This window comes from Neofelis nebulosa, chromosome 4 (assembly GCF_028018385.1).
Source record: "Neofelis nebulosa isolate mNeoNeb1 chromosome 4, mNeoNeb1.pri, whole genome shotgun sequence".
Lineage (NCBI taxonomy): Eukaryota > Metazoa > Chordata > Mammalia > Carnivora > Felidae > Neofelis > Neofelis nebulosa.
This window is the reverse complement of record NC_080785.1, coordinates 119,123,608-119,148,885: the sequence shown is the minus strand read 5'-3', so window position 1 is coordinate 119,148,885 and position 25,278 is coordinate 119,123,608. Positions and strand designations below refer to the sequence as shown.

The 25,278-nt window shown below is 45.2% G+C and overlaps 1 protein-coding gene across 7 annotated transcripts in view; it reads right to left on the bottom strand.

Moving 5' to 3' along the window:
* The window catches only part of SRGAP3 (SLIT-ROBO Rho GTPase activating protein 3), a 264,778-nt gene that overhangs the window by 48,403 nt on the left and 191,097 nt on the right, over positions 1 to 25,278 (bottom strand). For 4 of the 7 annotated variants that reach the window (XM_058726131.1, XM_058726127.1, XM_058726128.1 and 1 more), the window contains exons 6-11: positions 25,042 to 25,170; positions 23,484 to 23,705; positions 21,903 to 22,004; positions 19,316 to 19,513; positions 11,870 to 11,954; positions 3,654 to 3,681 (exon numbers count right to left, since the gene is read on the bottom strand). In XM_058726131.1, the coding sequence (XP_058582114.1) occupies positions 3,654 to 3,681; positions 11,870 to 11,954; positions 19,316 to 19,513; positions 21,903 to 22,004; positions 23,484 to 23,705; positions 25,042 to 25,170 (764 nt within the window). Of the gene's footprint in view, positions 1 to 1,113; positions 1,201 to 3,653; positions 3,682 to 11,869; positions 11,955 to 19,315; positions 19,514 to 21,902; positions 22,005 to 23,483; positions 23,706 to 25,041; positions 25,171 to 25,278 lie in introns of all 7 variants that reach the window. The other 3 variants (XM_058726125.1, XM_058726126.1, XM_058726130.1) reach the window with 1 other exon arrangement.

Below are 25,278 nucleotides of genomic sequence, written 5' to 3'. Positions count from 1 at the left end.
AGAAATCTTATGGATTGGGGTGCCAATCAAGGTGAAAGAGGTTCATGCTGCCTCTGCTCACTGGCCTCGTTGTGTTGTGCCTGTCTTCTTCAGCAGCCCAGCCATCTAGGGGAATCTAGTGAGCTTCTCCTACGTGTTTGAGTACTGAGCAAATGCTGCTAGCTCCAGGACATGCATGGGCAAAGACACAGCTGAATCCAAATATCATGCCACCCAAACATTGGAACCAAAATAACAGCACAGACCAAAATTTTGAAAAGAAACAACAGGCAAGACTATTTCAAGCCCATCTTGGATCTATGTCAATTTGGTTAGCTAAGTCCATGTCATTTCTTTTTTGTAAGTTACTGAATTTTTGAGGATGTGGGTATGTGGGGGTGGTATTTCTGGCAAAGGATCCACTTTGGAGCTTCCAAATGCCAAAAGAGAGTGTAAACAATGTGACACAAGGCCATAGGTTTTAAATCTTGGGATTAGGAATAACTTGAGGATATAGCAACTGTGCCACCTCGTCTCCCTAGTGTTTGGGGTTTCTATTTGTGAGCGTTCTTAGACGGTTTCCTTGTCTCATCCGTGATACCCTCACGACAACCCTGTGAGGCAGGCAAGACTTACTAAATTCACTTTAAACATAAGGCAAATGAGCCCATGAGAAATTAAGAAACTTCCCAAGGGGCACACAAAAAATATGTGATTGGGGCTAATTCAGCTCTTCCTACTCCAAATTCTGTTGTGAACGTGAAATTGGGAAGTTGTTTTTATCACAGAGCATCCAGCAGTCGCTCTAAATTATCTATTAAACTCCCATGGCCAGCAAAAGTAGAGATTCTTAATGTAGGTGTTGGACACCCAATACCAAAAATTCTAGGGTGGCTGGCTGAAGGGTTTCCTTAAAATAAGTGTAAAGGAGTTTTTTTTCTTTAAGTTTAAACAATGGAATAAAGAGGGAAAAGGATACTTTTCCCATTTCTCCCGCCTATTCCGAAAGCAAAGGACTGCTCAAATCACTGGGATTTCTTTCTTTGTGTGGTGTTCTGTGCACTGACCGGAAATCTCTGACAAGGAAACGTAGCTATCCCAACTTTGCATGACATCAAATCAATTTTGACTTACTGAAGTGCTGGGTGGGGCACAAAGTGGGGAGCAGGGGGGCAGCTCAGCCAAGGAAAGTGGGGCAGCCTAAGCCTTCCATCTCTTCTGCTGCTCAGTTGCAGAGCAAAACGGAAAGAAAGAAAGAGAGAGAGGCAGGGAAAACAGGAACAGAGAAAGCCACGGAGAGGAAGAGAGAGAAACCAGAGACCAATGTCCCCTTTCTGCCTTTCAACCAAGATGAAAATTAACATATACTGGCAATATAGGAATCAGCCTCAAAATTGTTCTGTGGCCAAAAGGGTAGTGATTAAAATGTTCCCTAGATAACCCAATAGATGTGCGTGTGAACATCCAAAATGGTGGTAGTGCACTGCAGTTCAGTGGCAGTCAGGCCCCTGGAAGCTGTGCATGAGTACACATCAGGTTGCATCTATCTGGACAAGAAATCTCAAGTGATTTCACGGCTAATCCATACCATGGGGACAAGCCAACCTGAGTTAGGGAAGCCAGTCTGTAGTTAAAATTTTATCACAGTTAAACCCTATACTTGCATCTGACCGTGCCATTTATTCATACACTTTTCAAGTGCACTCTTGCACCTGGTCTGCCTATTTTACAGGGTTATGAATTGGGATTATTCTAAGTTCTTAAGTGTGAGAAAAAATGTAACATGTTGCAGCCCATGTGCAAAAACTGGTCTATCTATACAAGGCCAGCAGCAACTTGGCTGAGGGGACCGGCTCAAAGGATCATCCAAAATGACACTAACCTTGGGCAGGAAATTGTGGAAGATACAGAGAGCCACAGCATAGAAACATCTTACCCAGGGCCTTTAGGATTAAATTAAAAACCACTTCAAGTTGGCAGTGCATTGTACAACGAATTTAAAATGATTTTTGGAAGGGGAAGCTTTCAGTTTACCAACAAAGTTGCCTCTGACCTTGGCCAAGGGCCAGAGTACAGATGGCTGGGTTTGCAGTTTACTATATCTAAGTGGGAGGTCTGTAGTCCCAACTTGTATTTCCCAGGCCCTAGGTTGAAGAGGGTGTGGAAGACTATCTCTCAAATGGCTTTATTTAAAACAACAACAACAACAACAAAAAACAAAAAAACAAAAAACACCAACTTTTCTCTGAGGTAGACCCTGGGCCCTGGCCAAGGGTTCGATTACAGATTTCTCCTGAAATCTGCTGGAACCATCTTCCTTTGCATGAGTTCTAGGAATTAGGAGGAAGTGAGGGATGGCTCAATTCATCCCCCATCTGTTTTCCTATTTGCAGACTTTAGTGTAAAATGTGGCTTCTGTTGTTTGGGGACTACAACAACATCCTCTTGCCAGAAAAACGAAATAAATAAGTAAGGAGTTTGTTTCTGAAAGGTTCTTAGAAAGTGACCCTGCACATCTGCTGGCCCTTGTACAGGAAGGTCCTTTCCTGGCATTACGAATCATCCAGATATTCCCAGACTGCCAGGGCCCAGTGGAACAGCTGCAGAGCTGAGCTTCTGGAAAGCCCTCAGTCTCCTCCACCCTAAGCCCAGCAAACTGAAAGCCTCAGAGCTTTCCAAGCCTCTTCTCAGCCAACTCTCATCCAGATGAGCAGGAGGGGGGTTGAGGGTTCATCTTTCCTCTTGCCAAGTATAACAGCTTTCCAGGATTCTGGGCCACTGGCTCAATTTGTGTTGGGCAGTGGGATAACTATTGCTGGGAACTCAGAAAGGGATGGGCTCTAAGGAACAACTCAGACAGCAACACGGCTGCTTATGGATTTCAAAACTCTGAAAGTGGAGGAAAGGTCCAGTCACTGAAAGTCAACCCCTCAGCTACCAGCTGCTGAGTGGAAAGTGTTCACTGGCTCTGGTCTGCTCAAGGAAAAGCGCAAGGGTAATGTTGAGCAAGGTGGAGAGAAAGCAGAAGTTGCCCATTTGTTACTTTCCCAGCAAAGGGCTCTCCCATCAGTCCATCCAGGTGCCCATGAGGTCTGAAGCCAGGGTGCGGGCAGTAGGGGTGTCTGTGCGCACTGATGTGGCTCTGCACATGCAGAGGTGTGTGCCATACGAGCCAAATCCAAAGCCTTGGCAAATGGGGACCCCAGGATGGGCCCTCCGCCCGGGCCGGACAGTTTGCTCAGCAGCCACAGAACAGATGGGGAAACAGGTCAACAGCTACCCCCACAGCCTCTGGCTTCTGCTGTCCGTCTTCAGCCACTCTGCAATATATATTACTGTCCCACCAGATGGAAAGCGCCAACAGAACTTACCCCCACTTTCCCACAGCAGCTGGGAAAGGCGCCTCCCCCCTCACCGGCCTGTAGGGGGCGTGGCTTCACCAGTACAGTGTTAGGACAAGCAAAACAGCCAGCCTTCTCTCTTGCACAGCCACACCATCCCCCCTGGAGACACTGGGGAAAAGCTAGACCACTCTTAAGAACAGCCCAGCTTCTCTGAGCTCCTTGGCAGCATCTGCCTTCCCACCTTCCCACCTTCCCGCCTCTCCTGCACCTCCCCTCCACCCCGCCCACCTCAGGCAGCAGGTGGAAACAACCAAGATCCCTAGCTCTTACCTGGTTGTGCCGCATTCTGCTCTCTCCCCTGGAAAGAAAAGTATACATTGATGTTAAATTGTTTTTGTTTTCTTTTTTAACCAGCGAACATTCATCTTTTTCTAAAAAGAAGAAACAACCGAACTTAATTATTTGTGAAATGGGAAATCTAATTATGCCTAAGTAATGGTCTGCTGGAAAGAATGGAGTCTCATTAAATCCCCAGTGCCTCCTATCTGTAAGGCTATGTTCACATAAATTTCATTTCGTGTTGTTCATGTATGTTTTTTTTTTCTTCTTTCCAGCAATTTTCCAACTACAGCCTGCTGACCACATGCTTTAGAATTTTCTGGGGATGTTGTTAAAAATGCAGGGTTTTTTTGCTTTCCCATGAGCCTCCTGAATCAGAATCTCTGAGCTAAGAAGCCACGAATCTTCATTTTAACAAGCACCATGGGTGATCCCTTCTCTGCCTGCCAAAGCTCTAGAACTCACACACTGCTTTATACCAACAAAGGTTTGTGGAGCACCTGTCATATGCTTGGCCCTGAAAAGCAGCAGCCAGAAGATACCTTCTTGTTATTCCTCAGCCCAGCCACATCCCCACCCCGACCCCTCCTGCCTTCATTCTCAGCTGAAGACCTCGCTTCCTTCCCTGGAGAAGAAAATCAGTAAGACGGGTCTTGGCATGCCTCCATATGATGCACCCACCTACCTATGCCTGCCCATTCACGCTCTACCTCCCGTCCTGGTACTCTGGGGAAGCATCCCAATTCTGCCAAAGCTCAGACCTTCTGCCCGTGCTCTGGGTCCTACCTCTTCCACCCTTCTTGGGGCCTCTGCTTCTGCAAGTGTCCCCCTCGACACCTCTAACATCACCGATCTCCTTTCTTCTGGATCATTTCCATCAGCATACAAACATGTTCTGGATAAGTATAACCTAGTTTTGAAACCTCCCTGGGCTCGCCTTCTCACTCTAACTCCATTCCCATTTTTCTCCTTTAGAGCAAAACTTGCTGAAGGAGATTTATAGAGGCACTGTTGCTTCCCCCACTCACTCCACTGCAGCTGGCTTCTGGTCTCACCATCCACAGAGACTGCTTGCTCCATGTGGTCAAATCCACTTATCTTCTGCGTCTTCTCTGCTCTTATCTGACTTCTCAGCACCATCAACTCAGTGAATCACTCTCTTCCTCTTACCAAGTGTTCTCCTTGATTTTCATGACTCCACACTTGCCAGGTGTCCTTCCCACTCTCCAGGCTGTTCCTCAGTTTCTCTTGCTGTCTCCTCCTCATCTGCCCCCAGGAGGTGCACCCAGCTCTCTTTCTACACACCCTCTCTGGGTGACCTAAGTGCTGACTGAGGACTCCCTAATCTTACCTCCAGATCTTCCATTCCCCTGGAATTGCAGACTCCAAGCCACTGCCTTCCCTTTTATTTTTAATGGCTTTATTGAAGCATAATTTACATATCAAAAAATTCACCCATTTGAAATGTATGATTCAATGATTTAGTAAATATTCAAAGTTGTGTAACCATCACCACAATTCAATTTTAGAACATTTCCCTCACATGAAAAAGATTCCTCAGGCCAATTCACAGTCACTCCCTCTCTCCCTCTCCAGCCTATGACAACTGCTCATCTATCCTCTGTCTATGGATTTGCTTATCTGGACATTTTACAAAAATGGAAGCATTCAATCCACAGTCTTTTGTGTTAGCTTCCTTCATTTAGCATATGCTTTTGAGATTCATCCATACAGCATGATTCAGTACTTCATTCCTTTAATGGTGCAGTTGAGAACCTCTAGGCCATGCTGTCTAATAGAAATATAATGTAAGCCACGATTTTTAGCAGCCACATTAGAAAAAGTAAAGATGGGTGCCTGGGTGGTTCAGTCGGTTGAACGTCCAACTCTTGATTTAGGCTCAGGTCATGATCTCACAGTTCATGAGATTGAGCCCCAAGTTGGAGCCTACTTGAGATTCTCTCTCTCTCTGTCCCTCTGCCCCTCCCCTGCTCATGCTTTCTCTCTCTCTCTCTCAAAAAAATAATAATAATAATGAGGGGCGCCTGTGTGGCTCAGTCAGTTAAGCGTCCGACTTCGGCTCAGGTCATGCTCTCACAATCCATGAGTTCGAGCCCTGCATCGGGCTCTGTGCTGACAGCTCAGAGCCTGGAGCCTGCTTCCGATTCTGTGTCTCCCTCTCTCTCTGCCCCTCCCCTGCTCATGCTCTGTCTCTCTCTGTCTCAAAAATAAATAAAAACATTAAAAAAAATTTTTTTAAATAATGAAATGAGATTAATTTTAATAACATATTGTGTTTAACTTTATACATCAAAAATATCACTTCAATGTATATTAATATAAAAATTCATAAAGTATTTCATATAGTTTTTGTGTTAACTCTTTGAAATCTTGTTTTCATTTTATACATCTTAATCCAGACTAGCCATGTTTCAAGCGTTTGATAGCTATATGGCTGGCAGCCGCCATACTGGACAGCTCTAGACTCTAGAATGCCATCCAGCATTCACATGAAAGGACTTTTTTTAAAATAATTTTTTAAGTGTATTTATTTTGAGAGAGAGAGAGAAAGACAGTGTGAGTGGGGGAGGGGCAGAGAGAGAGGGAGAGAGAGAATCCCAAGCAGGTTCCATGCTGTCAGCACAGAGCCCAATGCGGGGCTCGATCCCACAAATTGTGAGATCATGATCTGAGCTGAAATCAAGAGTCAAATGCGTAGAAAGTACTTTTTAAAAGAAAGAACTGAGCATTTATTTTCTCTACCAAAAACAATACCGAATGAGGATAGGGGCAAAAATGAGGGGAAGAAGAGAGTAACAGAAGTCTGAAAATAAAACACGGCAGGGAATCAACACACAATTCTTTAATTCCTAACCAATGCCACAAGCAGTTACAAGGGTTACTACATTTGCTTGAACTGGAGCCAAAGACCAAAGCAAGAAAGGCGAAAAGTTAGACAAAACTGACATATCTCTTCTGCATAATCTTATTATGTGTCTGTAGTCTCAGACAAATTCCCACCAGATGCCAATCTGAGCTACAGGTTTCATACAGACCCAAGACCCCGAGTTGCAGCTAAGGCAACCCACGAAAGGGGTCGGCCGATGGCCTGCATTAACTATAAAACACACAATTTCCCTTATGGCTGCAGTAAGCTGTGCAACTCTGACTCCAAAGGGGACCTACGAGGTGTTTCCTGTTCCACCCTCTCTTAGTTCCAAAAATGCACAGTCCCCTATGTGCTCATTAAGGTCTAGCCACACTCCTCTTCTTTTAGTCCTGACTCACCATGTTCCTTCCCACCTTCACACATGCTGTTCCCTCTGCCCTGACACTCTTTCCTCAGTTGTTCACAGGACTGATGTGTTCTCACCCTTCAGTCTCAGCTTGAACATGACCTCCGCCCTGAGGCTTCAGTGCTCACCCAACTTAAAGCAGGTCTCTTCTCCCGCCCCCTCCCCCATATGAACAATTGTTCTCTATCTCAGCCCCAATTTCCCATTCATGGCACTTAAAATGGTTGTAATTCTTTTTTTTTTTTTTTTTAATTTATTTTTTGGGACAGAGAGAGACAGAGCATGAACGGGGGAGGGGCAGAGAGAGAGGGAGACACAGAATCGGAAACAGGCTCCAGGCTCCGAGCCGTCAGCCCAGAGCCTGACGCGGGGCTCGAACTCACGGACCGCGAGATCGTGACCTGGCTGAAGTCGGACGCTTAACCGACTGCGCCACCCAGGCGCCCCTGTAATTCTTTATTTAGTAGTTTGTTTACTGTTCGAGGTCTCTGTTCCCCATGACAGCAGGAACCTTGTCTGTCTTGTGTTCACTGTTCTCCCCCTCCAGGCTGAGCATAGCATCTATGCTTTGGACAATGGATGGACAGATAAATGGACAGATAAGGGCAGAAAGGGGAGAAGTGTGGAGGTAGGAATCTAAGTGTTGAAGTCCTGCAGTGCAATGTCAGAAACATACTCAAGGCAGACTTTCCTCCAGCAAGGAATCAAATATATTCCCTGTCAGCTTTAGACTCCTATTTTAGCTCTCAAGAACCCCATTACCAACATCTTTCGGAATCTGTTTTCACAACTCCTAGAAAGTATCAGAAATCAAAACTGTTCTGCCCTTTACCTTCTGAGACCCATTGGGATTTTTAAAAATATATTTTATAGTTAGTGGCCCAGTCATTTTCAGAAGGTCAGACTGTCTGGTCCTGGCAAACACTGGCTCTATAATGTGCTATTAAATCTTGGTCTGAAAAGGTTATGTCCCATCCCTTTTATAGACAATGCACTATTCATTCTTGAGAGGCTATAGTAAATTGAAACACCACCCATATCTTGGGTATAAACCCTGGAGCTTATAGACTACCCAGAGCAGTAAAAAGGTCAGGGATCTAAGACTAAGACAGGATGATAAACTAAGAATTCTATGGCCAAAAACAATGGCATAGCAACAGCCAAGGGCATATAGGGTGCGTTCTTGTTCCCAAGATGTGGCCGTGATGTTTACAACACGGAATGCCACTTTGCAGGGCACCTAGAAACTTTTTGACTTATGTGTCTGGGATCAATCATGTTAAAAACTTTGCTTCTGAGTGTGACCTAAAGACCATGTGTTTCCTCTAACTTGTGGCTTCTTTGAGCCATGCTGTCAAAAGACGACTTAAGAGAAATGGATTACATGACACGTTTCATTAAAAAAAAACAAAAAAAAAAAACAAACAAACAAACAAGAAACAAGCTTGGTATCTTCTTAATCAAAACATTCCACTTGGCGCCATATTTCTCACCTGCTTCCAAAGTTTCCAGACTGCCCCTCCCAATACAAAATAGCCTTCAAAGGGCATAAAAAGGTCACTGATGCAGGTGTAATCCTACCCCGGCCCACTCTTAGGGAAGCTTTTTACTGAATGGAAGAATCAGCACATGCAAGAAGAGGTGAATCGTCTGTTGACACTCAGAAAAACAAAGGAGCCAAGATCTTGAGCTTGCTTTGGCCTGCTTAATTTCTTCCATGTCCGCTTTGCCCAACAGGCAAGAACGTGACCAATCTAAGTCAGTGCACGTTCTCCCCTTTCACCTGGTGCCCTATGAATCCACACGTACATTTATCAGGCAGTGGGGATACAAAAGTGACTCAAGATTTGGTCTCAGCTGCAGTTCTTTCCAGTAATTGGACAATTTGTTAACTTTAGAAATAACAATGGACCAGCGTTTATTACTTGTAACAAATACTCCATACTCACTTATGATGAGTTGTTAATGTCAATTAACAGGAAATACTGGATGCGGCATCTATGGGAACTAGCTGTACTATCTTTGCAACTTTTCTGTAAATCTAAAACTAATCTAAAACAAAGTCTATTAAAAAAATCCTCACCCAAATTGACCAGTCTAACAAGGCCCATCCCAGTTTTCAAAAGAAGCACAAAACTTTTCCATTGCTGGCTTACTAGAGAATAGGACTGAGATTCTTCTGGATGGCTCTTTCTTTCTTAGCTGCCCTTACACTTCGGAAGCCACATTTTCCTGCAGTTTTTCATTGCTATTCAGCCTAAAACTCAGAAGGAGGACTGGTAAATCACATCTTGGAGCAAGGTATAGCTGAAGGCTAAGTAAACTTGGGAGACCAAATGGGTCAGGGGTTATGCCAACCCAAACTAATTTTTATTATTATTTCATCAAGGCTATTCATTCAGGCAAGGGCAGTAATAAACGGTTGCATCTGATAGCACACATGGGTGAGCTGGAGAGAAGCACCTTCTCATCTGGGATCTTATTTTCTAAAAGAACATCTACTTTTCTAAAACCAGGGCTCCTGATTTTGAACATACAAGGAGCCAACCAACTCATAGGGACTTGCCTTTTGGTACATGGCTCTGAGAAACAGCCTCCAACCCCCAGGGGCCACTGGCTATAAAACTAATCCTCCTTTTTAATGCTAGTCATGGGAGCTGTCCCTGACACACCAGCTTGGCTCTTCCCTAGGACTTTCTGGCTCTCCTACTCCTATGCGCCCCACTCTTCTGGCCCAATATGGAAATGTCAGGATGGGCAGAATGTAGAGGAGTGTCAGGGGAAATGAAGAAAAAGCCCAATGCAACTCACTGCTCCCACCCTTACCCCCAATCAATGAGGTCTGACAAATGTATACACCTGAGTATACACCAAATCAGGAGCATTTTTATCACCCCCAGAAGTTGCCCAGCTAGAAGACACAAAACTAATCTATGCTGACAGAAATCCGATCAGTGGTTGCTTGGGGTGGTGGAGAAAGGATTCACCTCAAAGGGGTTCAAAGGGGCTTTTGTGGTGACAGAAATGTTCTATATTCTGATCTGGGTACATATGTTTGTCACAAGTGATTTCTACACAAAATGGGTGGATTTTATTGTACATAAGTTACAGGTCAATAAAGTTGATTGAAAAAATTCTACTGATATTTGTTTTAACCCCCTGGTTACTACTCCAAGCCCCAGTTACTCATTTTTCTTGAAGCCTTTCCAGCTCTTCTGGGCCCACGGTGATCACTTCCACTCCTGGCTCATACTCTTAAGAGTCTGTACTGTTCACCTGGCAATTCACCTAGTATTTCTGTGTGACTTAATGTTACCGCTTTAAATTTTTTATGAATTCATGAATTGTCTTCCTCGCTAGGTTAGAAGCACCTTGGGGCTGGGAAATGGTTTAATTTCTGTTTCCTCTAAAGCACGGGGCTCACAAATGCCAAGCATCTGCAGATTCCAGCTGTCCCCCTGATCGGTGCCAAGTGGACAGTGTCAGAGAAGGCTTGGGTGGGCAGGGCACAGCCCCTAGAATGTGCACCTGTATGGAGAAGAGTGGGGTACTATGCCCTACTATGACTCTCACCTATCACACTCCTACTTCCCTGGAAAATTCCTGAGTGATCTCTAGGCCTGCTTCAAGCTGTCGTCTTGGGATCTACTGGTATCATCACTTTGGAAATCCCATTTCCTGGACTCCATGCTCTTTTTCCTTTGCATAGAGCACACCCTTCAGCCAACAGACCTCTCCAACAGAATACAAGAGTATATCTGGATGTGGGGCTCAAGCAGGGCCTCACAACTTCAGAAACACCCAGCTCAGCTCATCCCCCTCATAGCTGACAGTCACACCACTTTCCAGGGCCACCACGATTTGCTACAAGCCATCCCTGACCTTAGGGGGCCAGGCTCGTGTCCTGGTGACCTTCCCATTCAACATTCATCCAATGACTAACTGAATGCCTACTGTGAGCCAGGTACTATTCTAGACACCGGAGATAAAGTGGTAGACAAAATAAACAAGGAAGTCCCTACTCGGAAAGAAGATATGAGACAGTTGGGGTGGGGATATACCCAAAGATAATAAGCAAATGAACAAATAATAAGTAGGGTGCTTTCACATGGTGATGAATGAGATGAAGAAAATCAAACAGAGAGTGTTGGGACAGAGGTGGTGATTTCTTGAGGTTGGGTGACAAGGAGAGTCTCACTGAGGAAGTGACACCTCTGCTGACACAGCTGAAGGATAAGGAGCCACCCATACTGAGATCTGGGTTAAGGGCATTCCAGGCAGAGAGAACAGCAGATGCAAAGGCCCTGGGGCAGGAATGAGCTTGATGAGTTTTAAAGGGCAGAAAGGAGCATAGAGTGGCTGGTGCACAGTAAGGGAGTAGACAATGATAAATATGGTCAGTGAAAAAGGTAATGTTCAAATGACCTTTTGGCCTCATGTACTGTGAGAGCACTTTGGATTTTATTCCAACTGTCATTGGAGGCCTTTGCGCAGTTTTAAGCCTACTCCCCACATCCCTCAAGGACCAAAATACACATATGGATTTTTCTTTTCTGGACCTAGATGCCCGGCCAGACACTCTAGGAGTATTCCTGGCAAACAGTACCTGTTAAAAAAACAGCAATGCAGAACTCTGTGCTCCTGGATTCCCACCCCCTACCTGCTGGGGACCCCTCTCATCACTTTGCCTTGGACTCTCCCCCAGAACCTAAACGAACATAGTTGCCCCATGTTTTCTGCAGCCACACTAGACCCCTCTTAGCATCTGTACTGGCCTGTCCAGTCCTGCCAGGTGGCTGTGCTACCAGGCCTCATTCAACCAAGTGCCCATGTCTCAAGCTGAAACAACCCAGGGGACCACGACAAAACAAGTATCCCTCCTCACAGGCCTCTGCCTTCCAACCAACTCACCTTCACCCAGGGTCTGCTTGAGTAAGTCATGCTTGGCCTGTAGCTTAGTGATGAGGTTACTGCCATTCACATATTCTTTAAATTTCTGTAAAACACAAGGCACAAGGACATTACAGACTGCAAGGCCAAGTCACGTGGTCTCTGCCTCTGAAACCGACCGCTATGCCAGGGAGGTCAGAGGGAGATTATGCCACCCTCAAGGACCCCAGCATGGGGAAAAGAAGGACCTCTGACTTGCTCCTTTTCACTTCTCCACAGACCCCAGCTCTGCTGAGTGCGGCCGTCCCATCCTGGGCATTTCAGGGCAGTCTGGGGGAACACAAAGAAAGCTCAGGGGGAATGTGAGCTGCAAAAGGTGCTTTTGTCAGGTGAGGACTGGGGACTGAGCCCCAAGCAGACAGCTTCGTTAGTCATCAAGTCTCCACTGTGCTTCTGGGCCACGAGCAATAAAAATGGGAGCCGTCTCTGGGGGCACACAGCTGAGGCAAGAGCGCTTTATCAGATCTGTTACAGAGGAGCCTCCAAAGGAACCTTCCTTTCATTCGGCCCCACTCTGAAGGAGGAAGGGCTTTGCAGGCCCCTAAAGACATTCCTATTAAAATAACCTCAATTACATTGGGGGATACGTTTTTCTGCTTTTTACAGAGGAGACAGGTGAGGCTGGCATAAAGAACTGATTTGCCCCACGTCCCTGGGACTCCCAGGCTACTTCAAGTTCAGGGACCTTGTCATGTACAATGTGTTTCAGAGCAGTGCAGAGGGACAGAAGTCACTGGGAACAGAAACACATCTACCTGTGCCCAAACTGAGCTGGACCTCAGCCACACCTCTGCACAAGTACCAGCTTTCCTTGGCCCACCCTGCATCACGTAAGCACAGGCCAGACCCCTCTCTGCTGGGGCATGTCTTTGCTAGACTGTGAGCTGCTGTTGGTGGGGTCCACACCCAATTTGTTTCCGGATCCCCAGTGCCTACAGCTGTGCCTGGCATATAGCCAGTGCTGAGAAACTCTGCTGAAGCTCTGATCTCGTGGGGGTTGACAGAGAGGAGTGGGAAGAGAGACAATAAGCTAATAAAGAAAGTAAAATACACGATTGGTCGGATGCTGGTGAATGCTGTGGATAAAAATAAGGCAGGAACGGGGGACTAGGAACCAGAGCAGACCTCACTGCATAGTTGCCATGTGAACCAAGGCCTGAAGGAGGTGAGGAAGGGGCTGTGTGGATACACGTGAGCACATGGGGAAGGAACATTCTCAGCAGATGCAAAGGCAATTGCAAACGCCCCAAAAATGAAGGCACAGGATGGTGTGATTGCCCCAAATCTGCCAGCTAGTTTCTCACCAAGAAATCCATTTTATTGCCCCAGCCAGAATGCTCAGAAAAGGGTGCAGAGGAGCAAACAAGTGAACTGTAGAGGCTCGGGACACTCCAAAATGACGTGTAAAGGAGCATCTGGAACATCACCATCATCCTATTGACAACAGTTGTAGGGAAAAGGTCCAGGGACTGGGGGCTGACATGTGTACAGATAAGATTGAGGTCACCTCACCTTGGCCCCATCTTGATAGGTTTCTGGAATGGTGGGACTGGCAGGAGACGATGGTGCTGTATCTCGTCAGCCACAGTCCTTGGTGCCTAGGACCTTGGCTCCTAGGAACCACTCCCCTTGTACCAAAGAGCACCTGGCAGTTTTCAAGCCTGTACCTTTGGTCCTCATCAAAATCTTGGATGGCAAAGAGTGGCGTGGGGGGGGGGAGGGGCATCATCATTCCCATTCTTGCCAGAAGGGGACAGAAGCTCAGAGCTTAGAGTGCCACCTTGGGCAGCTTACTCACTGCCCTCCTCAGGGTAAAGTGATAACTGACCTGCAGTGTTTCTCCAAGTGTGGTGCAGGGACTGGCAGCCTCCTACCAGCTGGGAAGAGGGTCAAAATGCAGATTCCTGCTCAAGAATACTGTGAGTCTAACCCCTAATTTTACCCCTGAGGAAGGCACTACAGAGGATCAGAAGTGTTCAATCTTCCAGGGCCCACCTCGGGGAGGGTGGTATGCTGGGAGCCTACATTTTTTTTCCAACGTTTTTTTTTTTTTTTATTTTTATTTTTGGGACAGAGAGAGACAGAGCATGAACGGGGGAGGGGCAGAGAGAGAGGGAGACACAGAATCGGAAACAGGCTCCAGGCTCCGAGCCATCAGCCCAGAGCCCGACGCGGGGCTCGAACTCACGGACCGCGAGATCGTGACCTGGCTGAAGCCGGACGCTTAACCGACTGCGCCACGCAGGCGCCCCTGGGAGCCTACATTTTTAACAAGCTTCCTACATGATTCGAATACACATTTCAGTTTGATAAACACTCTCCCCTAGGCTCTCTATGGATGCTTCCAGTAATGACACGCTCTGCTCTTATCACATGTTTAAAAATTTGCCATGAGAAGCAGAGCTGAGGTATAAGCAGATATTTTCTCCACCCTGCCTTGCTGCCCCAGGTAGTTGAAGCTCTAATCCCAACCATGTAACTCACCTGGGTGGGCAATTCACTGGTTAGTGGAAATTAACCAGGGCTCTGGAGCCCATAGACTTTGCCTACTTTTTCCAAGCTTCATCCGGGCTTCATATGTGACCCACGATGGAAAGAATACCATCAAATTGTACCAATGCTTGCATTAAGAGGAATATTATGTCCTTAAAAGTGCCTAAAATAATGTCATAACATCAAGTCATGAGGTGTACTAGCCAACCAGGTTGATAGATTAAATATTAAAATAAAAATATAATACCCATGACCCTTAATCATGAACACTGGTGAATTCTTTTCCTTTCAAGTCAGCCAGACCCCCTTTTCTCTGCTTCTGCCACCCAGATTTTTTTGCTTCCGCTGTCATAGTGAATTCATATTCATGTGTACTCCTTCCTTAAATCTCTGTGACCCATAAAATTCTCTTTGTAAATACAGTAGGCGCCCAGTGGAAGTGGTGAACCCCAGAAATTGGCATGGGCTGATTCACCAAGACTAGTCTTATTTCCTTTCTTGAAAACAACAAAATCAAACAGTGATGACTGAGGAAATGCAATATATGTCAACTGTTTGATTTCAAAAAAGGATTCGACAAGGCCTATCACAAGATGGAGTTGGGTGTCAGAACTGGGTGGGTTTGTGACTCGTTAAATGGCCACCATCTAGAGGTGTTGATACAGTGGATCACTATCAGCCTAGTGGCATGTTTCAAACAACTCTGTCTTTGGCCTTGGTTGTGGCATAACTATTAGGTTTTTTTTTCACTGACAAACTTTAAGGTATGAAAGCCACACTCACTGAATCTGCAGACAACCTAAGTCTGAAGGGACAGCACATGTGTTGAACCACTGCAACAAGATCCTGACAGTCTGAAGCCGTGAACTAAATCCATCAAGAGGAAATCTAACTGGTAAGAAACCAAACACTGACCCAACACATCAGCTACATATCCTTTAGCAGAAAGGTAGCCTGGTGTAATGGCAGTACATAGGGAATAGAGATTTAACTGACATTAACTTAAAAAAAAAAAAAAAAGAATACAATCTTAGTTATAAGAGAAGATTATGAAAATGTGCATGCCAACAAATTGAACAAGATAAAAGAAATGGATAAATTCTTATAAACACATAACCTCCTAAAACGAAATCAAAAAGAAATAGAACATTTGAACAAGCTGATTACCAGCAATGAAACTGTATCAATCAAAAAACTCCCAACACACAAAAGTCCAGAAGCAGAAGGCTTCACAGGTGAATTCTATCAAACATTTAAAGAAGACTTAATACCTACTCTTCTCAAACTATTCCAAAAATAGGAAGAGGAAGGAAAGCTTCAAGATTAATTGTATGAGGCCCTGATACCAAAATCAGATAAAGACACTACAACAAAAGGGAACTGTAGGCCCATATCTCTGGTGAATATAGATGCAAGAATTCCCAACAAAATGTTAGCAAACTAAATCCAATAATGCGTTAAAAAAATCATCCACCACGATCAAGTGGGACTTCTTCCTGTGTTGCAGGGGTGGTTCAATATTCACAAATCAATCAATGTGATACATCGCATCAATAGGAGGAAGGATAAAAACTATAGATGCAGAAAAAGCGTCTGACAAAGTACAAGATCCATTCATAATCAAAATCCTCATCAAAGAAGGTAGAGGGAATGTACCTCAACATAAAAAGGCCATGTATGAAAAACCCACAGCTAATATGATACTCAGTGGAGAAAAACAGAACTTTTCTCCTAAGGTCAGGAACAAGACAAGGATGTCCACTCTCACCACTTTTATTCAACACAGTACTGGAAGTCCTAGGCACAGCAATCACATAACTAAAAGAAATAAAAGACATCCAAATTGGTAAGGAAGAAGTAAAACCTTTACTATTTGCAGATGACATGATACTATATATAGAAAACCCTAAAGCCACTACAAAAAAACTACTAGAACTGATAAATGAATTCAGTAAGGTCACAGGATACAAAATCAATATAGAAAATCTGTTGCATTTCTATACACTAATAATGAAGTAGCAGAACGGGAAATTAAAACCACAATCCTATTTACAATTGCACCAAAAATAATAGAATACTTAGGAATAAACTCAACCAAGGAAGTGAAAGACCTATACTCTGAAAACTATAAAACACTGATGAAAGAAATTGAAGTAAAAACAAAGGGAAAGATGATTCCATGCTTATAGATTGGAAGAATTAATATTGTTAAAATGTCCATACTACTCAAAGCAATCTACAGATTTAATGCAATGCCTATCAAAATACCAAAAACATTTTTCACAGAACTAAAACAAATAATCCTAAAATTTGTATGGAACCACAAAAGGCCTCAAATAGCCAAAACACTCTCGAAAAAGAACAAAACTGAAGGCATAATAACCCCAGATTTCAAGATCTGCTACAAAGCTGTAGTTATCAAAATCGTATGGTACTGGCACCAAAACAGACATAAAGATCAATGGAACAGAATAGAGATCCCGGAAATAAACACACAATTATATGGTCAATTAATCTACAACAAAGGATGCAATACGCAATGAGAAAAAGAAGAGTCTCTTTAACAAATGGTGCTGGGAAAACTGGACAACTACATGCAAAAGTATGAAACTGAACTACACTTTCTTACACTAGACACAAAAATAAACTCAAAATGGATTAAGGACCTAAATGTGAGACTTGAAACCATAAAAATCCTAGAAGACAGCACAGGCATCTGACATCAGCTGTATCAACATTGTTCTTGATACATCTCCTGAGATAATGGAAACAAAAGCAAAAATAAACTATTGGGACTGTGTCAAAATGAAAAGCTTCTGCACAGCAAAGGATACAATCAACAAAAACTAAAAGACAACCTAATGAATGGGAGAGGATATTTGCGAATGGCATATCTGATAAAGGATTAGTACCCCAAATATATAAAGAACTTCTACAACACCTCCCCCAAAACCCAAAATAATCCAATTAAAAAATGAGCAAAAGACATGAGCAGATATTTCCCCAAAGAAGACATCCAGACGACCAAAAGACACATGAAAAGATGCTCAACATCACTCATCATCGGGAAAATGCAAATCAAAACCACAATGAGATATTACCTCGTACCTGTCAGAATGGCTAAAATCAAAAACACAAGAAACAAGTGTTGGCAAAGATGTGGAGAAAAAGAAACCCTCTTGCACTGTTAATGGGAATGCATACTGGTGTGGCTGCTGTGGAAGATGCTATGGAGGTTCCTCGAAAAATTAAAAATAGAATTACCATATGATCCAGTAATTCTACTACTGGGTATTTACCAAAAAAATACAAAAACACTAATGTGAAAAGACATATGCATCCCTATATGTACTTCAGCATTATTTATAATAGCCAAATCAAAACAGCCCAAGTGTCCACTGATAGATTTATGCACAAAGAAGAGACAGCATGTATAAATACATATAATTTCTTGAGGAATTATATACATATATAAAAGAATGAAATACTGCCATTTGCAAGAACATGGATGGATCTAAAGAGTATAATGCTAAGTAAAATAAATCAGTCAGAGAAAGACAAATACCATATGATTTCACTCATATGTGGAATTTAAGAAACAAAACAAATGAACAAAGGAAAAAAAGAGACAAATGAAAAACCAGACTCTTAACTATAGAGAACAAACAGATGGTTACCAGAGGGGAGGTGGGAGGGAGGTTGGGTGAAACAGATAAAAGGGGGTTCGGAGTACACTTATCATGATAAGCACTGAGTAATGCACAGAACTGTTCAATCACTATATTGTACATCTGAAACTAATATAACACTGTATGTTAACTATATCGGAATTAAAATTTGTAAATAAAAATAAAAACAAAACAAAAAGAATATGATCTTAGAATGTATGGAAAGGAGAATAGCACCTAGGGTGGGAGGAGGCGGGAGTTTAGCTCTAGTCTGTGCTGGTCAGATCACTGCTCAGAGTCTCGCTTTAACACAGGCATCAATAAAAGGAACAAGTTCAGGAAAGAGACACCAGGATGCTGAGGCCACTCAAAATGAAAGCTTATGAGGCAGGATTTACAATATCAGGTATGTTTAGCCTGGAGAAATGAAAACCTAGCTCGTTAGAAGCACACCAGAGACTGTCTTGTGGAATTATCCTCTCTGTTGCCCCAGAGAACAGGATCAAGATGAATGACCAGAAATTCCAGTGAAGTAGAGATAAGAGAATACATCATAATATCTACTGCCGGCCACAGGCCAGACAATAGGGCTGTTTGGAGAAGGAAGGAACTTTTAATCCTAGGTCTGTTCAAGCAGAGACTGGATGCCTTTTTGGTAGGGATAGGGTTGAATGTGATCAAACATCAGACAGAAGATCTGAAGTCCCTTACACCCCCAAAATTCTATGTTCACTAAACACATGTTGAACAAAGCTCCAGTACCCCCTAATCTTGTTCTTCCCTGCCCCAACGGAATGGAATGCAAATAATCTGGGATTTTACATGATGGGCTGACAACTTACCAGCAGCTTGCACAGATCATTCAGGGCATGATTTCTAAAGCCCACACCCAAATTTAAGATACCTCAATGTGACAACCGTACATTAAACTTTAGGTTTGTTATTTGGGCTTCCACTAGGCTAAATAGCCATTTCCCTCATACCCTATGGAACACAACTCTCTGGGTTTTTGTAGGTTAACTGCAATAACCACCAATCCAGGATCAATGCTGATGCTCCCCACTGGTAATTCACCTTTTTGCATCTCACAAAGCCAAGGCAACTTCATTTGAGAAGCACATTGGAAACTTTTTAGCTCTAACTGACCCACATGGTTTTGCTGGCTCCCCCTAGCTTGGGCTGTTCCCCAAAAGTCACTGCCAGCAGGTCAGTAGACAGTAAGTTCTGGGTCCAAGACACCACTTACCGTAAAATAAAACATTTCTGTTTCTTGCTGGTTGGCCCTCCTTTTGGCAATGTTGATCTTGCTCATGTAGGTCTCAGAGGCAGCCGACTTCACAGACTCTGTAGATCGACTGTGTTGGAAGGCGTCAGAAACATCAAAGTCCTCCACAGTCAGCATGTCCTGTAAGGTCTGCATGGTGGCATCCAGGGTTTTTCTAACCTGGAGAAACACAGCATGTCAACAAAAACCCTTTGGCCTCAGAATGCCTTTCACACCTCAAAATCCTTTTCCCCACTTTGTTTTTTCCACATATAGCCTCTAGAAGGTGGGCAGGACAAAGATGATCATTCTCATTATACTGATGTGGAATATAAGGCCAGCGAGCTGGCTAGGGTGAGAACCCATGTTGCCCAGTCTAACATCATTTTATTGGATTGCTTCTGCCAAAGAGAACCTGGGAGAATGTTGTGACAAACAAGGAAGCCAGGTTTCCAGGTTTGTTTCTCTTTTCCTGATTATATAGCCCCACATGAGCTCCTCCAATAGGAGGCAGGTCCCTGGAGCAGAAATATTCTGAGTGCTCATCCAGAGAGAAGAGAGGACAGAGTCTAGATAGGATGAGGGTCCATCCTCAGTGGACATACTCTCTGGCTATCTGCCCCTGACTTATCAAAAGCCTGACTGAGAAATGAGAAAAGAGAGGAAGATCATGCTGAGCCAGTCCTCCAGGATCCCAACTTCTCTCCTGGAGTCAAGTGGGACCCCCAGAAGGCTACACGTGCAGAACACATGAGACCTGACCTCGCAACATCCCTTCACTGACTTGTACCCTATACTTCGATGGAAGGTCACTCCAAAAACAGTCAGGGGAGAAACTGCATCTACATTCACTGTTAAATTATTGTCACCCAAAGACTTTCTTGTCACTCAGATCTCCACTTAAATGTCACTTCCTGGAGACATCAGAGCCCCCTGACTACTGTTCCTAACTTAGTGCCCACTATCACTTGATATTTTGCATACTGCTTTAATGTTTTATCTATTTATCTTTTTTTGCTAGACTATAATCTCCAGGAGAGGAGGCACTATGTTTTCTTGTTCACTCACTTTACTTTGCCTCTAGCACAGTGTTTAGAGCATGGAATGTGCTTAATAAATACTTGAAAAATACTGGTTGAAAGAATACTTGTGAATGAATAAATGTATGGATCAGTTCTTTCTTTTTTTTTTTTTTTTTTCAACGTTTTTTATTTATTTTTGGGACAGAGAGAGACAGAGCATGAATGGGGGAGGGGCAGAGAGAGAGGGAGACACAGAATCGGAAACAGGCTCCAGGCTCCGAGCCATCAGCCCAGAGCCTGACGCGGGGCTCGAACTCACGGACCGCGAGATCGTGACCTGGCTGAAGTCGGACGCTTAACCGACTGCGCCACCCAGGCGCCCCTGGATCAGTTCTTTCTAACACAGCCTGACAGTAGTTCAGGTTCAAAATTAAGCATTTCCATAGCCACGAACAGCCTATACAGAGGAACTTTTGCTTCATTCTCCTCTATGGGGCCCTGCTTTCCAATTTAAACCCCACTAATATTGTTATCCATATACTGTTCCATGTAAACAATTGAAAATGCTTCAGGGGAGGATACAGAATACTTTCTTCATCTCCTCTCTCTCCTCGGGTTTGAAAAATAAAAACATAATTCATTTCTGTATAACCTCCCCCCAGGGTCAGCTTTGATTAATTATCGTCCTGCGTGACAATCTGTCTCACGTCTGTCCCAGCTTTGTCCTTTGTGAAGACATGGAGTAAACCATCTCTCTCTCTTGAGATGTGAAGACAGGGACCATGACTCCCCATCTCCACCTGTGGTTGCACTTTCCGGTGATAAACTTGCCCAAGATTTTAGGTGACATTCCTCACATCCTGCTGTCCTTTCTCCAGGGGCCTGTGGTTGGTTGACATCCTCCCTGCATAAAGGCATCCAGGCTGGAATGGAATGTTTCTCATCTGGCTTCCTCGGTCCACATCAAAACACACCACAGCTGGTATTTCCATTCGTGCCCTCCCAGGGGCGATCCTGTGTCACTAGCCACGTGGGAGGTGTGCTGGCCAAGGCAAGACAGAAGTTCCTTGGGGCTCAGGATCCATCACACATTCGGTGTGCCCTGGGCTTTTTTATTACATTGTGTAATTTAAAATACCTATAGCTATCTTTGATGATCAAAATAACACAAACTCAATGCAGATAACAGAGAAAAGCACAAGAAGAAAACAGAAATCACCTATAATTCCTCTACCCAGATATAATCACAATTAACATCTCAAAGCATTTCTTTCTTTCCGGGCTTTTTTTCTTGTGAATAAACACAGATACACATGCACCTCCTCTAGTTTACCATACTCAGGATACTACTGAACATAGAGTTCTACATCCTCTTTGTTCTTAACATCTTGGGAGCATTCCCCCATCCCTTTAAAGATTCTTGGTGTGCCCAGTTTTAATGGGTGTGTAATAATCCATCTTATGGATGAACCCTAATTTCTAATGCATTCCACGACAAGCCAGGCCTTTGTAAGGAAATCGCTTACAGGGCAGAGCGGCCCACTCACCTCCTCATTCTCTATCTTGAGAGTGGCCAGTCTGGACTGCAGCTGGTGGTACCGCATGAGCAATTCCGTCTGGACGGGCTGCTGAGCGCTGACCTGGCAAACCTGCAAAAGGACGGCCACCACCTGCCATTGCCCAGTGCTCTCATCACCTGTGTGGAGCCAGGGCTGGGGGCCATCATCAACATCCCTATCAACAGCTGAGGAAACAGGCCTGGAAAGGTTAAGTGACCTACCCATGGTCACACAGCTTGTACCTGGCAACACCAGCCAGGAACTGGGGTCTTCCTACCCCAAAGGCCACCCTCTCACACTGCAAGTTGTGGCCTCTCAGTCATGGTCTTCTAGGTTTGTCCAACCCTAGAGGGTTTACTAAACACTGTAACATAATCTCATTAAGTGAGACTAGTTCATTTCAAAGCAGGAAGTTGTAGAAGAAAGCAATGGCTTGACAAAAGCCAATGAAAAGAATAACAAATGGAAACAATCAGTAGAGCACCATCAGGAAGGTGCTTTGGTGAGGCAACTGTGAGTCAGTAGCCTGCTCATGGGGTGGGGGAGGAGGTGAGTGGAAGGAGACATTGCTCTCCCTACACCCACTCCACCCACGGCTCCCTTACTACCTGTGGGCTGGGCAGCCCGGCATAACTCATCTGAGATCATAAGGGACAGTAGGGCTCTGTGATTTACTAGTTATTTACCACTAACGAGGCAACTCAAACTTCACAGTCACCTGTCGTAACCATGAGGCCAGGATTTTTAGGTCCAGATGATGGGCCAAAGGGTTGAATGCAATGGCTGAGGGACGGGCTAGAAGCTGTGGGAGACCCTGCAGAAGGCCCCTCTTTTGCAGATGAAGAAAGTGGGGAGGGATGAAAAGGGAAAGCTCAAGGAGCTATTAGCATAAGGGACTTTGCACAGTTTGAGTAACCACTGTGATGCTTTGTGGCCAGGAACAAGTACCTTCCTGCACTTTTTTATTTATTCATTCCAGAACATGGTTCTGAGGATCTGAGTGGCACAAAACCCAAGAGAGGGGAAAGTGGGTGATGGGCACTGAGGAGGGCACCTGTTGGGATGAGCATTGGGTGTTGTATGGAAACCAATTTGACAATAAATTTCATATTAAAAGAAAAGAAAACAAAACAAAACCCAAGGGAGCAGAGTTGGTGGTAAGCCTCCCGTAGGGGAGGACAGGCAGTGCCCAGGCAAGGCTGCCGCCAGAGCGGCTGCGGTGAGGCCTAGCTAGCCTCCTGTGATCCAAGGTCATCCAAGGGAAGACTGTGAGATGCGTGTGTGACAATGTAGGACTCCCTTGGGGTCTAGACATAACTGGGAAGGATGTTAAGGAGAGTTAAGGTCCTGTAATTCTACAGGTGAGGCACGTGAGCCAGCAGAGTTAGGATATCAGTGGGAAACTCCTCAGATGGGGAAGCCCCTGGACCAAGAACATGACCTGAGGCCTCTGAGATCAATGTCGTGCATGTGGAACAGGGGCTGACGTTCCCCTCCCACCGATGTTCTGGGAGCACATGGGAGAAGAGGTGAAATGGCCTCAAGCATGGGCTCCTGGGAGAAGCCTACCTCATCCCCCATGTGGGGCTGGAACTCAAACTTGAGTGGAGGACAGAAGACCTGGTTGCACATGTCCATGACAGTGTGCTTGTCGCTTCGGGAGTCCAGGTTGTCTACCGCGTTCTCGATGACATCCAGCCCCTCGTGGCGAGAGGTCTCCAGGTTGTACTCGGCTGAGAGGTAGGTCCGGAAGGTGCGGGCCAGGCTTGCATGAAAGCCCAAGTCACAGCACTTGGAAAGAGGCACACGACAGAGGCTGTGGGCTGTCACATGGAGGTGGGGGCCAACGGCATTCCCTTTCCCATGATAGTGGCTTACCATTACCTCACATTCCACAGTCAAATCTTTCATCCTGGAAACCCTTGTGCACCTTGGAATCTTGCTGCACAAATCTCCCCAAAGCCCTCAGTGGGAGCTGGGTATTGTGATTTGGGCACTAGCAGAACTTCTCTAGCTCCCCAAATGCATCACATTCTTTCTCGTCTCTAGGCCTTCACACATGCATTCCCTCTGCCTGCAGACTGCCTAAATATTCTTCCTTGAGGTTTCAGTTTAGAGGTCACTTCCTCCAGGAAGTCCTCCTTGATGCACTCCCCGCTCAGAGTTTATATCATGCCTCCCTCCTCTGTGACACCTGCCAGTTGGCTTTGTGGTCACCTATTAAGATTTCAAGGTTATGCATTGTAAGCCCCAAGAGGACAGACCCATGGGCTCTTGTCCACTGTGGTGCCTCAAGGCCTAGAGCTAGCAGGTGCTCAATAAAAATGTGGCAAATGAAGACAGGAGAGGGCTAGAAAGAGTAAAAAGTTGTGAGAAAGAGGAGAGATATGGCCTGGGGCATGGGAAGCCACAGGCAGGGCTGGGCAGCTCCCTCTCCTGGGGATTGTGGCAATGGGTCCCTACTGCAGCCATGGAAAAGTGGTGACCCTCTGACTCCCTGACAGGACACAGCAGACCCAGAGGAAAAGGATCCATCCACCAGTATGGAACCTTTCCTGAGCATCTACAGGCCAGATTCCTGTCCGTGTGGGATGGGCAAGACACAAAAAGCAGCCTCAGCTCCAGCACAGATGACACAGAAGCTCTCCATGATGATGCCCCTCATGACGTTCTCTCTCCAAGCCGGCGGTCTCTTCAGCATGACCTACACATCTGGTACTCAGGAGTCAGGCTTCCATTCTGCTTTTGCTTAAACTGCCTGATTTCTCCCACGACAATATTCCCTAAACATACCTATATTCCATAAACATACCTGGGAAACCCTGCAGGCTGTGAACTGTGTATGATCACCCCTATACCTCTATACCCAGAAAAGGGCCCGGCGTAGAGGAGGGGACTTGGGAAGTGCAGGTGGAATATAAGACTGCCTGACCTGACCATATAGGGGCTGCCAGAGGCCCAATCCCACCCACGGAAGTAGAAACCAGGAGGTGATACTCATTCCCCAGGCCCCAACGCCCACTGCCCTTCCCCTCCGTCGGGGCTCACGGGACATGCACATCAGCTAAAGACAAGGGCCAGTCCGGGTGTGGGGCCCTGTTCAGTCCCAGCCTCCCCAGGTGCTCACGTCGATTAGGTCGGAGACGTCATGGATGTAGTACTTGCTGATAGCTGCGTTGGTGGCCGCCAGATTCAGCAAGTAGTCATTCCGGGCCTTTGTGCATTTCAGCTTGTTCTCAGAATACTTTGCCTGCCTCTGCAAGAACACAGTAGACGTAAGAGCTGAGGCACTAACCTGGCTCTCATCCCTCTTTCGAACCCTCTTCCTTCAGGCTCCTCGTTGCTCAGTCCCCTCTGCCTTTCC